Genomic DNA, 19,287 nt, shown 5'->3' with positions numbered 1-19,287 from the left:
GAAGTTTTTCCAACTTCTTTTGAGCTAACCTTTCATTAGTTTTCGGCCACCAGACCAGTGATGCATAAGTAACTCTGGGTCTCACAATCGCCGTGTAAATCCAATGGATCATTTTCGGTTTTAGTCCCCACTTTTTACCAAATGTTTTTTTAGTTATCCATAGAGCATTTATAGCTTTTACAACTACCTGCTCAAGATGTAGATTCCAGTTGAGTTTACTGTCAAGATATACACCGAGATACTTGACTGAATCTGAAAGTTCCAAAATAGTTCCTTTCAATTTCAAATTGCTGATCGATATTTTTCTCTTACGCGTAAACGGTACGATCGTGGTTTTAGAAGGATTTACATTTAGTCCTTCATTTTCGCACCACGAAAAGACTAAATTCAAGGCAGTTTGCATTCTGTTAGCGATGACATAGTCATATTTACCACGAACTAATATGACTATATCATCTGCGAAGCCAATTGTTTCGAAGCCCTGTGCTTCCAATTTTTTAAGGAGATCATCGACTATCATAGACCACAAAAGAGGTGATAGCACGCCTCCTTGTGGGCACCCCTTCATTGCCTTAACTCTAATGGAAGAGCTGCCAAGGGTTGATGATATTTCTCTTTTTGATAACATTTCCCCAATCCAATCAACAATGCATCTGTCAAAACCACGTTTTGTCATAGCATTCTTCATTGAAATGTAAGACATGTTATCAAACGCTCCTTCAATATCGAGGAACGCAGCAAGTGAAATCTCTTTTGCTTCAAAAGATTTTTCCAATTTGCAATACTACTATACGACAGGAACCGTTAAATTGTTAAAATGTTAAATACTGCGAGGAATTCCCTTCGTAAAAAAAAACTTATCGAAAATGATGAAATTACTGCAGAACAAAATATTTAAAAATCCGGAAGAAATTTTGCAGAAATTCTTCGAACATTTCAAACAAATCTCTGGTGCAAACTTCTAGTAGAGTGAGTACTGGGAATTTATTGAGTAATTGTAAACATTTTTTCCAAAAAAAAAGACCTTTCAAAGTATCTGAAATTCTTCCAGAACTAGCTGACTCTACGTGGCTAGCCACGTTTTCGTTATTCAGCAAATTGTCTTAATGTCTTAATGTTTCAATGTTTGATATGCGTTTTATGTTTATCTTCAACTTTATTAAGAAACTATATTTATTCCTCTGAAGTGTTCTACTACTATATTTATCTTTTTCTGGCCGAATTCAAACAGAAAACTTTTAAATACGCTATTTTTCGTGGTAAATACTCAAGTATGTTATTGGTTTGATTCCTACGAAGAATGCTCGAAAATGTTCACGAATCTTTGAATTCATGTTCTTATCCTCACAGGAATATTTCTAAAATCCATTCTTATTCGGAACAGATATCTTCTGAATATTCCGTTATTTTTCAAAAATGTTTGGTGATTGCATTATACATCTAACAATGTTTTGGAAAATTCCAAAATCATACGTATCTTCATCTTCTTCTCCGATGAAATTTCCAGAAATTTCTTAAAGTCAAAGGAAGAAGTTCAAGAACATTCAATTTACATGTCTCTTCATTCCTTCGAAATATATCCTAGAAAATCTTCTTTTTCTTGTTTTTGGAAACTTTGGAAATTACTTCCAAATTATGAAAAGAAAGCATATTAAATTAATTCCTCCGAAGAGTGTTCTAGAATGTTCTGGAAACTTGCTTTTCTTCTTCCGCAAGCTGTAGAAGTTTACAGTCAGGTTTTTTTTATGCGGGAGATACGTACCGCGTAAAAATAAAACTCAGTTCAAAATTCAAAAAGCCGCGTAAAAAAAGTCTCACCATTTCTCGACGAATCATGCAAAAATAAGACGATGATTTTTTTTTGTATGGAATTTTCATTAACGCGGCCGCGTAAATGAAAACCGCGTAAAAAAAGACCTGACTGTATTGTTATCCAATCTGAGAACTTTCGAATATGTATCCTATTATGCTTGGAACCTTAAAAAAAGAAAAATCTCAAGCACTCGTGGAAAGTTCTGGAACAGTATTTAAAACCTCATCTTCCTTCCTTTTTTGCTTTTTCTTCTTATTATTTTTTCTCTAGTTCATACAATGCTGCGATATGTACGTGAAATATTTCAGTGAAACTTTGCTAACCGTGGCGGGAGCACAGATAGACAACTCTCTGTTTGATTTCATGCAGCCCTATTCTGATGCAATTGTTTTTGATGTTCTAACATAAATTAAGAAAATTTTTAATCATCAAGGAGTTTCTTGGATCTTCTAGAATAACAATTGAGGAAGCTTCTTCTCAGAAGCCAGTGTATCAATAAATATGTGAAACATTTCACTCAGCACTTGACTTATCAGAAGCGCCAGAATTTATTCTATCATGAATTTACTTTTTAACCCTAGACGACTGTTGTAGGGTTTTTGTTCATTGAATGGGTGAATGTTCTAGAAATGAAAAACGCCTGAAGGTATACTACCAAGTACACATCTCGAAAATTTAAGAAGTTAGATACTCCACAACATTCCAGAACGTTATTTTTTTCTGAAACTTTCAGTAACTTCCAGATAGTTCTTGGAAGTTTAAGCATTTGGATGTTCCAGAACATTCTAGAATGTTCTCTTGATTATTGTATCTGAAGAGGTCAATAACTTCCTGAAAGTTCTCGAAATTTTTAGAAGCTTGATATAGCAATGGTGAAATATTTCAGTGAAACATTTCAAAGTGTGACGGAAGGACAGACAGATAACTCTGGGATTTTATATATATGATGATTAGCAGACCCAACGTGGCTAACCACGTTTCTAAAAAAAGTAATTTTCTTTATCCAATGAAGAAAATCCCAGATTTTCCTGGGAAGAAAATTTCTAGAAGCTTCCTTGAAGGCTTATGTATCAATGCATATGTGAAATATTTCACTCAGCATAGTGCATTTCTTTGGAAAGCTATATATATGACTGTTGTAGGGTTCTAGCTCATGTAATAATGGAACTTCTAGATCTTTCTACTGGATTGATGCAGCAATGCAAAAATGCAGCGATGCATCAATGAAACGATACAACAATATAGCGATACTACAATGCATCGATGCAACAATACAATACACCAATGCAAGAATACAGCGATGCACCTATGCAACGATGGACCAATTCAGCGATGCACCAATGCAACGATGCAACAATGCAACGATGCACCTATGCAATGATGCACTAATGCACCAATTCAGCGATGCAGCAATGCAATCAATGATGCACCATTTCAACACAGGTACAATGCTACAATGCAATGGTTATTGAAGCTTTTATTCTGTGAAACATTTCAATGAAACATTTCAGAGCGTGACGGAAGGACAGACAACTCTGGGCTTTTATATATATGATATCGTAATAAAAGCGAATCCTGAGATTTGGGAAAATCTTTATGCAGATTTTAGGAGCGAATATCTATGTAGTGCTTGCGAAAAGCAGTATAACAATATAAAGCAAATTGGCTTCTTTAGTGGTGTTCAGATAATTCCATATTCCGAATCTACATGCCAAATCGATCCGAAATCAAAATTTTCATGAATTTTGGTGCCTAGGAATCAATTTAAAAAACGATTCAAAGTTTGTATGGGAGCAATTTGTCGAATCACCCCTCGTCGCATTTTGTACTGGGCGGAGCTGTCAAGCAGTTGCCCAGCTGTCAAAAGGTGATTTCAAAAAATCTCTTTGTAATTGAATTTAGGTATCAAAATAAAGTTCTAAAAATCTGAAAAAAATCATACTGGCTTAGAAAAAGGTGCTCTTTCGTATAAAATCAAAAAAATCAAAATATTATTCTTAATTAAAAAACCCAATTGCTGGCTGGTTATCTGGTAATAATCTAAAACTACTGCATAATCTTAAGAGGTAATCTATCGGCATTATCTTTAGTGGAACGCCAAGTGTTGTTAGCACGCCTGCACAGTTAAAAGTTATCACATTGAATATGAATGTTTTTAGTTCGACATCAAAAGGAGTTACTTTTAGATACAATGATTGATTATCAGTGAAACCGTGTTAAACCAAACATCGCCGTCAAAACACCTCATGTTGATTAAAACAAATCTACCAAATAATCAGCTTTTACTGATTCATGTTTCCTTCTATTCCTTCTCTCCCACAGGATATCAACAAACTGTTAGGAATTACGCCCTCGGACATCGACAAGTACTCGCGTATTGTCTTTCCGGTCTGCTTCGTGTGCTTCAACCTGATGTACTGGATCATCTATCTGCACGTGAGCGACGTCGTGGCGGATGATCTGGTACTGCTCGGCGAGGAGAAGTAAGGCGATTTAGGGAATACAAACGAAGTGCACAGTCAGTGTGCAGAACAACCTAGAGCAGACATACCGTTTAGTCAGACACAAGTAGACAACAACACTCACACAGTCACTCTGTCAACACACAAACACACACATAGACTCGCGCTCATTTAGGTCGAACAGTTAGTAGAGATCGAGGTATATGTGTTTGTGTGTGCGTGCGAGACAGCGCAGAACGAAGGACGCGGAAAGGTAAGAGTCCTTGAGGAATGCAAATATAACAACAAAAGTATAAGAAATTTTTAGGATTTATTTTTACCTATTTACAGTTTCGGTTCTTTTTTATACATATACAAGAGACAAAAGAAAAATGGAATAAAAAAAAACTAGATTTTATCGTTATTGATGATTAACATTATAGGAAAGGAGGTAACGAGAAATATTCCTAATTCAAAAAACACACATACAAAGAGAGGATAAAAAGTACGAGCAGGAGTCAACTTAGAATTACACATGTGCGACTACGTACGTGTTAGAAAAATTAAAATTAACTGCAAAAAACAAGACGCAAGGAACTAAAAAGCAAGGAGGAGAATTTATAACTAGCCTGTAAGCAGTGGGGACAGCTAACTAACAAAGCAAAAAAAAAACGATATCTTCAGAAACAAAAAAAAGAACAAAAACTGGCGAATTGAACGAGTCTAGGAACGAATTAAATTCTGAACTTAAATAGCAGCAAAACAAAACAAGCAAGCAACAAACAAAATAACTACACTAAACAACACATTCTCACACAGAGCATACCAGTTAATGTAAAATTGCGTAGGAAATCAAAATAAAAAAAACGGAAAAAGTTTTTGAATTGCAAAAACGTTTACCCAGAAACTAAATCGGATGTTTAGAATCCGATCGATCAGAGCAAAGCCAGTTTGCAGCGCGAGTCAAGAGTATTTTATATAAGCAAACCCGTAGTAGCGTTTTTGGTTGTTCGAAACTACAAACTAAACAGAAGAAAGTAAAACCTAGTTAAGTATCCCCCCAAAACACACAGACTTAACCCTTGAAGGGGGTTGCTGTAGCCAGCGTTCCCTATCAGGAAACGAATCGTGGTGTTGAGTATAGAATGCGGGAGAAAAATGGCGAACGCGTGTGTGAGTCAACGATATTCGGTCAAAATTGGTTTTAGGACTTTTTTGATTTTTTTTTAAGTCACCCGAGTAGGTAGAGAATAAACTGCTGCTTTCGGAGGTTGTTGCACCAAATATGGAGAAGGTGCTGTGCAATGCATGATCAATCGGGCCCAACGGAGTTGGCTGCAGGCCGCATTGAAAAAGTAGGTGAGCCTTTTTCGGAGAATCTGATTTCGTCTTCGGGGAGTCGGTGAAATCAAGCGTCAAGGATCAAGGCAATGATGGAGGTCATAAACTGTGTCAGAAATCATCTTCGCCACCGACACCGAAACGAGTTGAGTTAGAATCGACCCTTGTCTAATGGGGAAAAGGTTTTTCTGTGAATGTTTCAGGGCTTCATTGAGATTAGAAAATGCTAAAGAGGAATCAAAAGAGTTTGAAATTTGATGAAATATTAGAAAATTTCTCAACACTCAAAATTTTCCTTTTTTTTTCTTTTTTTTTTGGTTTTTGATTTTTTTAATTAAATTACGAAGCAATATTTTCAAAATCGGTTTCCATGCACATTTAGAGGAAGGATCAAGGTATTTCCTCATTATTTTTTCATGGTAGAAATTGCTTTTCAACTGTTTTAGACGAAATTTTGATAAAAACTCGTTTTAGGAAAACTGATCAACTTTTTCCACCAGGAAAAAAATTAGGATATACCTTCAGAAGGCCGGTTCCAGAGGCACGTTACCCTCTATTTAGGACATTTGTGCCATTAACAACACTACCAGAAAACCATCGCTCGTCGTATACAGCGCGAGTGCGATGCACTTTGCGGCGCACGTTCTAAAAGGGTAAAAATTTAAAAAAATTTGCATTTAGTTTTGCAAACTTTCCTCCATTTTCAATACCACAAAGTATATTTTATGGGCGCATTTATCAGACCACCGAACGAAACCAACAATGTAGACAACCGAAAAGGGTCCACTTTCGGAGGGATTTCTAATCAGGAAACCCCCAGACCGAAGAAGAAAAAAAAATCCACTCAAGTCGAAACGACTCGCAGCCGGGGCGATATTGAGTGACTTTGCCTGCACTTCATCTCGAAAAACCCAGGAAGATGTAATCAAGGCAGACCTCATCACCAAGGCAGAGCTCGTCCCACGGAGCGAGAGAGAGAGAAGGACGACACCCGTCCCGAAGGATCCCCCGAAAAAGGAACGACGCAGGCAAAGAGACCTTCACACAGCATAAAATTCTGGTCGTCGCCGTAAAACGTTGCCCCAAATGAGGAGAGAGGCCCACCATCACCCGAGTGAAGCTGATTAATCTCAACACCAGTACTGGTTCTGAACAGTACATATACCTACTCCCCTAAAAGAGTTAAGGCACTCTGAAGGCAGCAGCAGCAGAAGGCGATGGCGAACGGGTGAAATAAGTTAATATGATATTAATTATTAATTATTAGATTAAAAATTAATTATCTAAATGCTTCCAACGTATTTGCCAAACAACCAGAAGACGGACGGAACAGATGCGACTGGATGGGGGGAAAACGATGGCGGCGGAATTGGTTGGTTTTAGCAGTGCAGCACGTGCAGAGTAAATATTGATTTTTTTGAATTTTGCTACTTTTAGGATTAACATGCATGGGGGATCAAGTGGGAGTGAAACGGTATCAAGTTTGACCTAAATTGGATTCTTTTGAGTAAAGTGTAAAATAGTGATTGAAAAATTGTCACTGGACAGATGTTCGCCATAATGATACTTCACATTGGGGAGCATGATATTAGAAAGAGTCAAATGTAAAAGTCACGTGAAATCCATGACATTTGACAGCACTAGTTACAAACTTCCTTTTTCGAGCGTTTTCTTGATGCCTAAAAATGAAAAAACTGGAAACATTGGTAGACCTATGTGAATTGAGGCACAGACAAAATTGTGGTGTCAGGGCCAGGGATGAAAAGTTTCACGAAAAAATGTCATGACATTGATTTTAATTTCCACTATTTCGACCATGAACATTACCTATGTATAATGCTTATAATTCTTTAAAGTGAAGAATATCGCCGAATAGTTTTTTACTGAGGCTGTAAAAATAGCATGACATTTCCAATACCTGGTCGGGATCCATGATTACCACGTTCATCAAACTATATTTTTCTCAGAATTTTCAAAAGAATTAACCTTGAAATTCAATTGATTAAACGGAACTATTAACACAAATAGCCCTGAATCCAATTGATTTAACGGAATTCCAAATTTAACACATTTAGCACCTTTGATATGGGGAAACGAATTTGTAGGTTTTCATCTGGGGATTATTTTTATTACCATACGGGATTGGGCCAAAGGGTCTCAGATTTTCTTGAAACTTTTTCCACAGGCAGGGCTCATGAATATATGAACAAAAAAAAATTGAAAAAAATCAGGGTCGCCTGTTTTCCCGGAAAACTCAGGTGGAAATTGTTTGTTTTTCCCAGACACTACTTACTTTGAAAAATCATAACTCAAGAACGAAGCATCGTAGAAACAAAGTTTTTTTAGAAAATGAAAGCAAATTTTCTCAGAAATCAAAAAAAAATATGAACTGAAAAAGTTTTCCACAAAATTTTCCACAGCTGAGAAAATTCGTAAAGAAAACCCGAAAAAACACGTGGAAAATTTTCAAAAAAAATTATTATAAGCTTTAATTGCTGAAATTTTTGGAATGCACTTTTTCGTTTTTGAGTTATGGCCAATTTCATTGGAAAATGGGCCATATGAGCCTTTTCTTTGAAAAATTATAATTCAAGAACGGAGCATCGAAGAAACAAAGTTTTTTAATGAAAATGAAAGCAAATTTTCTAAGGAATCAAAAAAAATGAACTAAAAAAGTTTTCCTCGAAATTCTTTACCGTTGTAAAAATTCATAAAGGGAAGCCGGAAAATTTCCAAAAAATATTTTTGAGGAGGTGATTTCATAAGCTTTGATCGCTGAAATTTTTGGAATGCACTTTTTTTCTTTCCTAAATTAAGGCGAATTTTGTGGAAAATGACCATGTAAGCCTATACTTATGGTCATTTTTCACAAAATTGCCCATAACTCAGGAATGAAAAAAAGTGTATTCCAAAAATTTCAGCAATCAAAGCTTATGAAATTACATTCTCTAAAAAAATATTTTTTTGAAAAATTTCCTCGAGTTCGGGCATAGTTTTTCCGACTTATCTTTATAAATTTTCTCAACGGTGAAAATTTTGTGGAAAACTTTTTCCAGTTCTTATTTTTTTTTTGATTCCTGAGAAAATTTGCTTCCATTTTCATTAAAAAACTTTGCTTCAACGATGCTTCGTTGTTGAGTTATGATTTTGTCAAAGAAAAGGCTTATACATATGGCACATTTGAACATTTTTCGACAAAATTGGCCATAACTCAAAAACTAAAAAAATGCATACCAAAAATTTCAGAGATTAAAGCTTATAAAATAACCTTCTCAAAAATATTTTTTGAAAATAGTGTTTCCATAGTTTTTAGGCATAGTTTTTCCGGCTTTTCTTTGCGAAATTTTCTCATCTGTGAAAAACTTTTTCCAGTTATTTTTTTTTTGATTTCTGAGATAATTTGCTTTTATTTGCTAAAAAAAAATTTTGTATCTCCGATGCTTCGTTCTTGAGTTATTATTTTTCAAAGTAAGTAGTGTCAGGGGAAAGCAAACAATTTTCATCTGAATTTTCCGGAAAAATAAGCGATCTTGAATTTTCTCAATTTTTTTGTTTATATATCCATGAGCCCTGCCTGTAAAAAAAAGTTTCAAGAAAATCCCCGTCTGCAGAAACTGCATGAGAAATTTCAAAACAACATTAAAAAGCTCAGTAACGAAATGTCAGAATGAGAATTTTTGACAAAACTTCGGCAGAAATGAGTAAGCTCTCAATTGAGTTTCTGGCCAAGTACTTGTGAACTAGCCGCGGACTGAAAATCTCCAAAATAACGCTTATTATAAACAATGTTTGGCTTCGATAATAAAATTAATATTTTTTTTTTGTTTTTGTCGACACTCTTGAAGAAAAAAAAGCTTGACGAATCAAAGTTTTATTATCCAAGGTGTTAGAAACAGATTTCAAACATTTATTTTGAAACTTTTCAAAACTAATGATTTTAACAACATTTTGTGATTAAATTCCAAAAATTCGGAATAGGTATGCTCAAACTCAAATCACATTTTATCTGCTAATACAGTGATAGATATTCGTTTAGCCGAGGCCAAAAAAAATTCAAAAAAGTGTCAGAAAACTAATACAAAAGATTTTATGATAAAACTTTTTTATCGTAGTGATAGCATATCTAGTACTGTTTTACAAAAATGTGATATATCACACTTACATATACACTGAAACAAAAACGAGGGTAAAAACCCTTCAAATGTCATTTTTTGCCTAGACATTCGTTTAGCCGAATTGTACAATTTTTAGAAGTATAACAAAATTCGAAAAATATCAAACAAAATCATTTTGTATGGTGACCTGCATTATAGATCGACTTTGTAAATCATGAATTAGATCGTTTTTGGAAGTGTTGCCATATTAATTTTGCATGCATCTCATTTAAATATGTCATAATATTGTAAATGTTTCCAAATTGAGATTTGATGAAGTTATTTTTATCGGAAGTGTTTCAAAAGAATCTAATGAAAGTTTCATGACGAGTGCAGGTTGAAAATTTACGAAAAACAATGTTTTTAACAGAAAAAAATAACGCAAACCATAAAAAAATCACGTATTTAAGTATTGTTTTGATGAAATATGATGGTTTCACTTGCATAAATCACAGCGTTTACTACCATTACGTCTTCTAATAGCTCCCAATATCTTCAAGACAGTAATCTGCCGGAAATAACATACATTGGACGGCTCACATTTCGAGAAATGGCACCGAAAGTATTCAAATTTCTAGCATGAACTACTTGTTTCATAATTTAGACATTCTTTTCAAATAAATTATGTTTAAAATGAATATGGTTCAAAACTAAGACTCATTTATAATATATTTCTTCAGATTGAATGAAATATGCCAATTTTTTGACTATATCTTGCATGTTTGTATGAACATCTTCTTTTTAAAAAACAGAGTACAAAAATTCTGACACTTCTTGCAGTTCTTTCACTTAGCAGTCTTCTAACTTATTTAGTAATGCTAGTATCAAACAGGTATACTCCCCAGGCATTAGGGCACGTCTTTATTTCAACGCAGAACTCTTTATTTTAGCTTCTATCATTCCCATTTTAAGCTTTACCGAACCAAAAACCAATATACTTATTTTTTTCATGACATTTTATACAATAATTTGAACATTTCTAACAATAATGCTGTGCCATATTTTCAAAACTGCTAATCTAGCTTACGTTTAAGTGTTAACAGAAATAATTTTTCTTAAATAAATTTGTTTATCATCACTTCTCCTTATCGGGACATTTTTTTATAATATTCCTCTGAATTTCACAAATGAATAAACTTTTAAGGTCAATTATCTTGCTAACACGTCATAAACTGAATGCCTTGGGATATATCCTCGAAAAATACTCACGAAATTGCAAAAAATCTATTGAAAACCAAATTTTCATTTACCTCGGCTAAACGAATGTCTAGGCAAAAAATAACATTTGAAGGGTTTTTACCCTCGTTTTGTTTCAGTGTATATGTAAGTGTGCTGTATTACATTTTATAAATTTATAAAACAGTACTAGATATACTATCACTACGATAAAAAAGTTTTATCATAAAATTTTATGTATGAGTTTCCTGACACTTTTTTGAAAAATTTTTGGTCTCGGCTTAACGAATGTCTATCACTGTATTCTTCAAGAAAAAAATTACCAAAAAAAAAACTTCAGGAAAACTTCAACAAACTCTAATACTTTTTTTTCTCCAGAAAAAGAGCGCTCTGAGCTCGATCACATTCTTCTAGAAGTTTTCCTTTTTTTTCTTTTTTCTTCTGCATTATTTTTGAATAAAGCAAATTTCAGACTGAAATTTTATCTGCTATTCATTCTGGAAATCTGTTCACGGTTCCTTTGGATATATGTATCTCTCTCTCTACAAAATTTTCTCCTGTGTTTCTGCTCAAAATATTTCTAAGGCAGGGTTTTTAAATCGTGCATCACGGTACATTTGGAGCACCGCATAGCCTTAACAAGGGCAACGCAGTCAAGTGGGCTGGCTTATAAAACTGGAAAGAATCTACCAAAAATTATCTAAATGAAGTGCTAAAGTTCAGAAAATGTATCTTCCAAGTGAAATTTGACGTGGATTTCTGCAGAAATCCAGTAATAGTCTTAGATAAGTTTCTACAAAAACCGTACTAAAACTTATTCAGGGTTCAACGCAAGATTTCACAGAGATTGTGTGCATTTTTCAAAAACTAAATAGACGGGGCATAGCGAAGCAAATAGTTACCAAAAACTGAACCGCATGCTAAATGGTCTGAAAACCCCTGCTCTAGAGTAACGGACAGAAAACTCTGCGTCTTCTAATCAGGATGCCATCATTTCATTATTTCAGGAGCTGATCCATTGATGAATCATGTAAAATTGTCTTATCGATTATGTTAGACATTCACCTAGAATAACTGAATCCTGACTCAGAATTCGCCAGAGATCTCTTGCAATTGTCAAATGTCTATGTGTTTAAGAGCATGAGCATGATGACCGTACAATTTGTGGTTGCTACTACACTCCAAGTTGCACAGGGAGGCAAAGAAAAAGGCCTAGGATTAGCCAACCATCCTCAATGTGCACTTTTGAGAGTTCGATACTTTTTTGAGTCAATAACGGCGCCGGCCACGTCCTTACGGTCATCGGGAAGGTGTGATGGTTTGACAACCGCTGCTAATAAAGACCGAGATCACCTCTACTTCTGCTTCTGTCTATGTGTTTAAAAATCTACAAAGTCCAGCTTAAATTACTTCGAACATAATGATTGAATGTTTTTCCAACGGTTTCAGACAACGTCCTCAAGGGCTTCTTCGGAATAAATGCTGCCAGGAATTCCTTCAAACAAGGTTAGGGTTTCCAAACCTTATGTTCAGGGAGTGCTTCGGGAAATGTTCCAAGAGTTCAGAAATTCATTTTAAAAATCTTTCCTAAAACGTGTCACTGTTCCAACATATTTTTCAAAATAAAAGTATGTAATGATGAATTCAACCTTAAATTTCTTCAATTCTTCGATCAAAAACTACTTGCGATAATCAATGTTTATGGACAGATACATTGATAGATTGATCTAGCGTTTCTGCTACATTTTACGAATTAGGCTATTTTCCCTGGATAGGTATTTGCAAACCCGTAGTTGCTACTCTAGCATTGCCAGATGAGCAACATTTGGAATAGAACCAACATAGATTCCTATTTGAGACTAAAAGGATCATCAGAATACAAGCGCGCTGGTAAGTGCTTTATCAGTTGACCATAGCGGCAACCACATCCGAACGCTGCACGCTGGTCAATAAGGAATAAGGGGAGAAACTGATGAAGCATTCGCTCGCCCACAGTAGACTATCGTACACCATGGCATCTACGTGAGTTAACACTGATCGATTGTAGGGGTAAACGATTCAATATGCACCGGGTAAACGAGTTCAGCAAATGAACTGTCCAAATTCACAGATGAACGGTAAATATGGATTACCGAGTGTACCGAGTGAAATCTGCTGTTTTCAACTCAGGAAAAAGTTGGGAAAATTACTGAACTCAGTGAAAAAGTTACTGCGCTGAAACATCAGAATCTAAGTGTGCAACATTGATAGGTTTGAAGACAGCCTACATGGTTCCCTCTGACACTTCTGTATGTAGTTACCTCAATTCTGCCGCCATCTGCTCCATCCGGACCCATTAAAAACTGCACTCTGAGCAAATGCCACTTCTCATGAGCAAAGTATATGATTCACACTCTTAAGGGTGGAACAAAATCAATTGATTTCCACAATGCTTGTTCAAAACTAATGATACGATATTATGAAAAAGTGTTTTCATCGTAATTCGTTTTGTGAATTCCCAACAACATTTCGGTAGATTCAATATTGTATTCCACACACATTCTTCAGTTTAGCTAGAGCATTTTTAGTGTAAAGTATTCAGCTCCATCCTACCAAGAACGTATTTTACATACATCTAACTAATTCTAGCCAACTCAATCAGCCGTTGTGAGTTCGAAAACGTTGTTGGAATTAAATGATTTCCAAGGAATTCAAAATTACTTGTGATCTGCTTCCTTAAAGGTTCCTTATAAGGAATCACCAGTTTTGATAAGTTTTTTATAGCATTGTGGAAAAACTTTGTTTTTAGGTCACTCTAACAATCACTACACAGTTGAACAGTAATATATGCCACTGAGATCGACACCTCAATGTAGCGTTGCATTGCCGAGATGAACATTTGATCCAAAACATATGAAAAAATAGTACCGAATACCGAAAAGAGTACGTTCTTCAGAATTGTTTTTCTTGAATACATTCCTAGCTCCATGATGTCAGAATAATGTTTATGCAATTCAGTATCATAATTTCAATTATAGATTACTCATTTTGATATCACAATGGCAAACTCTTCCATACTGGTTCATTATGCAACTGCATCTCGAAAAATATTTGCATAATGTTCATTATGCAACTCATTTGAGTTGCATTATTAACATTATGCAACCAAACTGTAACAGACCTATGGATGGAGACGCATGATTGTTCACGTTGGTTATCATTTGATATTTTGGTGGAATAAGACATGTTGGACGAGAAGATTGAAACGTCAGTTTACCTACATTGGATACGATAAGTGGTCAACAAATGTTTTTGTTTTTGGTACGTTCCAATGCATTATTATGGCTCAATTGGAGCATACATATAATGACAAAGTACTATTAACTTGTCTCTAATCTTTTGAGTGCATTGCGTGGATTTCAAAAAATGTTCAAAGATCGCTAAATAAGGGAGTTCAAAAGGTTTGTAAGGCATTCCTTACAGTAAAACAAATGGACCTTAACGGAAAATTTTCTAAAAACGTTAAAAAAGTAAAAAAGTAAAACACTGTGACCAGCAGATCTCACAGAATTGGTTCAATGTGCTCCACGCAATCAAGTAGTCCTAGCGAAGGTCACTATGGGAATAAGTATCGTTCTGAAAAGGCCAAAAAATCTTCTGAAGGCATGCAACCTACAAGTGGTCAATTGGAAATTTTGTTCAACATTTACGCTTATATTTTTATCAATATAAATACAAAACCATTACTCGTAATGTCAACGAAGTGGCGGGACACGCAAGCACGGACGAATTCCAAGCACTCAAGCTTGGAATGTATTCAACCTAGGATTCAACAGTACTGTAGCGTTAAGATGAATCCAAAAAAAAAAACTACCCTAGCAAATAGCATACGCGAACTGGAGAAGAAAATAAACGGCGTAAATTTAAGATATTTACTCGTCAAATATCTGTAGATTATGTGTCTTTTCGCTCGTTTCAATTGAAACAGACAAGATAAATGAAAAAAAAAATGAAAACAGAACTGCTCAATTATTTTTCACGAAGAAAAAGAGACAAACATTGTGAATAAGTAATTTTTTAATAAGAGAAAAGACAAGATTAACAAAAAAAATTGCATATTTATACTTTTTATTTGTAGTCTACGAAGTGACAGCCATTAAACAAACCTAGGAAGTTGCGATAAACTGATTCAAATCGACCGTTAGGTGGAGTTTATAATAAGTGACAGTTATTATTAAACACCTGAAGCAAGAGAATGCAATACCATTAAGTTTCTTACCTTACTGAGCAAATAAATCGACAGGTGTAGGTCGCTAAACAATATCAACAGGCTCTGCACACCGGCCAGAAGCTAGTCGCGTTAAAGTTTAAAAATTACCAAACGTCAAACACTATGATATGAGAGGAAGCAAAACAAAGCATCACCTAATACAAGTAGTTGTTCACACGAAGAAAAAAAGACAAGTAAAACGCGTTTATTCAATTCAAACCAAGTATAAACAATTAAAGGAACAAACAACAAACTATGGAAATGACGTACGAAACTGTACTACCACAAAAAAAAATAATGGCACCACATTTTTCTCCAACGTTTTTCATTTTCAGTTTGACAGTTGTGATCAAAAGTCAAAACACTCACGGTGATTTTTTCACCCACACTCGCCTTGCACTGTGATACGTTGTCATCGTTACTGGCAGCACTGCTGTTGCGTGGGTTATTGAAATCGCTCAACAGCAGCGCTGTCAGCACCTCCTGGTGTTCATACAGTTTTATCGAAAACAATAACAGAAACGAAAACGATCCCCTATCTTCCAAACATTCATTCACACTTATTTCGAGTTTCTCAAATGCATCATCAAGAACGCCTAGAGAGTGTTACACCCGAACAAAAACAAGTAAAAGTAAACATACGCACCTTTTAGAAAAAGTTGACTAAAAAGTAGAAATACGCGAATATTGGTCCACGGTCCAAGATGTTTCTGTATTAGTACCGTTTTTCGCTTCAGTAGGTAAGCTCTTCCAATAGGCACAATTTTTCCTTGCGGCAAAAGAAAACGATGTTAGTAAGATAGGAATTTCACTCAATGAACGCGTAGACCAATTCTATTTAAGTCTTTTTCCCACATTCCCTTTTTCCACTCGTCCACATCGTGCACCCGTTTTCTTTCGACTGTAAATACTTTTCCCGAAGGTCACATCTATGTTACCCTTGAAAATCGAACAAAATCAACCCGAGATGCAACGCAACTGGAATTCGATACACCCCTTAACACTGCATTCGAACTTCAACACAACCGCATACAACCACACAGACACACACATACACACGAAATGTTTTCTCTCAATAACAAAAACGTGTAGTACGACTAAAATCAAAAATTGGACGTGTAAAGAAAGGATGTGATTGATTTTACTGAAAAGAAAACAAAGTTAAGTTAAATAACGAGCAACCAAAAAAAAACAGTAGTGAAAATTCAAAAACAGATGTATAAGTAAGTGTTAAATACTCACTGTACTTAACTATAAGAATTTAAGGGGAAAAACAGAAAAAAATACAAAAAAGAGCAAAAAGTAAATAAAATATATACACAATATATGAATATATGAGGAAAAAATAAAAAAAGTATATATATCGCAACACAAGAAAAATTCTAAATAAATATAAATTTTTTATATAGGAATGTAATATGCAACAAAAAATTCAATAAAGAATGCAAAAATATCGTTCATATTATATTTGTAAATATTTTAGTTCGACAAATGACTCACCCTAATGTACATTCAACTTCAATGCACAAACAAAAGGATAAAAGAAATTTCAGATTAGTATAAAAGAATTATATAAAAGAAAATAACTTCAAGAAAGCAAGCAAAACAAAAGAAACACTCACACACGAAAGCATAAGCGATATTCAAGAACAAAAGAACGTTCCAGATTCTTTTCAAAACTCGAAACCTACTCACTCAAACAAAAAAAAATCACGCGCAGACTCCAACAGCCAGATCAAACCGAAAACCGAAAGAGATAGCAAACTCTTCCTACATACATACAAAAGGCGCATCGAAGTCGCTACTCGATGGTTGGCAGCGTTAATCGTCCATCATGTTCCCGCACTAGAACATTTTGAGCGGATATCCGCCCTACCGAACAGCGAGCGTGAGGAAAATGAAATCGTCGCCTTGGAAACAAACGCAGCCATTAGTTCAATAAAAACAAAAAAGAAATTACCAGCATTACCGGACAGCAAAGCAAAATACTAGCAGAAAACAAATCAGAAGTTTATTCAAACAAAAAATAGGCTCGATACCCCCAGTAACTAAGAATTAACAAGTACACAAACACATATGCTCTGAAATTATTGAAAAAAAACAGACGAAGCAACCAGTGCAGCAAAAAATCTTGCAAGCGAAGAAAATACACTCACACTCACACACGTACTAGTATATTTATTGTTATGATAAATAAAAACGATGAAACAAAAAAAAAACAAAAGCAGAATATAATTTGTTTTGTTTAGGTGAAACCAATATATACGTTTTAATTTATTGTTCCGTTGAGTACTTTTAAAGAAGAAAATAGAGAAAAACAATGCCGAAAAGCGTGGATGGCAATAAAAAATGCAACCGAAACGAGAAAGAGTAGAAAACCAAAACAAAAGCAGTTGTAAACCGATAGGCACAGAGAGGTGGAAAAATCGAAACCACAGATCAACATCAACAGAAGTGAAAAGATCAGTTCAGCAAAAGCAGAAAAAAAACATGTAACGTTTCGAAAAAAAAAGTTATAAGAAAAAATGGAAAATAAACAATTTAAATAAAAAATACAATTCTTACAGTGTAATCAGTATATCTTATCCGAAAGCACGTGGTATTATGGAAACTTTTCCTAGATCATAATCGCTGTAAATGTCGCAAATTGGCTTCCTTCTAACGACTTCGCATTTCGATCTCTTATTGTTTTTATGCCTTTATTTATCAGAATAGCGTTTTAGAAAATGTTGTCCATTCGGTTGAAATTTCTGTATACATTCTGTATACGTTAAATTACGCTATTATGATTCTGACCGTTTTCTTAGCTCGCTGTCTTCAATTTTGGCAACATAATTTAATATGTTTTAGAATGTATTTTAATAAAAATTAAATGACGCTTGAGATATTGTAAAATCTGAATGACGAAAAAGCAATCGATAACACAATCCTCGAAAAAGATCCGATACGGATCGAAGCGTCGGAGAAAGAGAGCATTAAGTTGCTTTGAACCCACAATTAACACACAATAGTGTTTTACAAGAACGGTTCTAGCTTCTCGAAGGATTAGCTAGAGCTCAAAATTTGAGAATTTTTGAGCACTTCATGAACTGTTACAGCATGTTGAATTTTTTGTGAGAGAAAAAAAAGTTGCCTATCCCAAACATTTTGGCCACCCCCTGTAGCGTCCGTTCCGTCGAAGTTTGCGTTTTTTGACAGTATTCCCATGGGAAATGTGTCAAACTACTGTCACGCACACGCAAACGTATGCATTGTGTGGGGCACTTTAGACTGAAAGGCAAAAAAAAAATCCCAAAATAGTGAATTCTGTCATGATTGCCAGGAACTTTATTTCGAGTCTTCAAAGGTCAACCTTCTCACAAGAAGTTATTTATGCAGCAAATTTCAAAATGTTGATTTTTTTTAGAAAGAGTCGTATTGAAAATTTCCAGAGAAAGTTTTTGATGAATTCCTTGACTTTCAAGGAAATTATATCGAGAAGATATTTCTGGTAAAAATTACAAAGGGTTATTTGTTCAATTTCCTAAAAAATGTTCTCAGAAATATACAGGGGATAGACAAAATGATCGGGACAGGCAAAATTTTCACTTTTCAAAAAATGTTCAACTAGCTGTAACGTTTTGAAAAGTGCATCAAATATTTTCAAATTTTCACTGTAAGTTGATCAAGTAGTTGTGTATCAGTGGACAAAATTTGGAAAAGATTGGGCTATTCTGCACGAAGTTATAAGTATTTTAGAGAAAGGTAGAATTATCCGATAGCTAACTTTGAGCTGTTATATCTCCGGATTCAATGAACCGAATGCAATGAAATTTTGTTCATTTATGACTTATATAATGAGCTCTGAAAAACGTTCGACTCAACTTGGAATTATTAACTAGAGAAAAAGTTATAGCGATTTCATTAATTTTATGATTTTTTAGTAAATTGGTCTATTTTTAATATGCATCCCATTACTTTTTCAATGAATTGCCGCCTATGTTGTTACTTTCTCTTAAAACATATCTGTATTCAATACAATTTGAGGGAATTCAAATGAACTATAATTAGCATCTTGAATTTTGAAACGATGTTGAAATTTAAGAAAATTTGGTGTTTTATTTGAAAAATAAT

The 19,287-nt window shown here is 34.7% G+C and overlaps 1 protein-coding gene across 1 annotated transcript in view; it reads left to right on the top strand.

Moving 5' to 3' along the window:
- Positions 1 to 17,732, top strand: part of LOC109622845 (gamma-aminobutyric acid receptor subunit beta) — a gene marked incomplete in the record, with an annotated part of 313,910 nt that extends 296,178 nt beyond the window's left edge. Inside the window, 1 exon segment of the mRNA XM_062854093.1 lies at positions 4,136 to 17,732. Within this exon segment, the coding sequence (XP_062710077.1) occupies positions 4,136 to 4,300 (165 nt within the window).
- Positions 17,733 to 19,287: the final 1,555 nt, after the last annotated feature.

This window comes from Aedes albopictus, chromosome 2, assembly GCF_035046485.1.
Source record: "Aedes albopictus strain Foshan chromosome 2, AalbF5, whole genome shotgun sequence".
NCBI lineage: Eukaryota > Metazoa > Arthropoda > Insecta > Diptera > Culicidae > Aedes > Aedes albopictus.
Note: the sequence above shows the minus strand (reverse complement) of the source record. Positions and strands in the feature narration are given on the sequence as shown.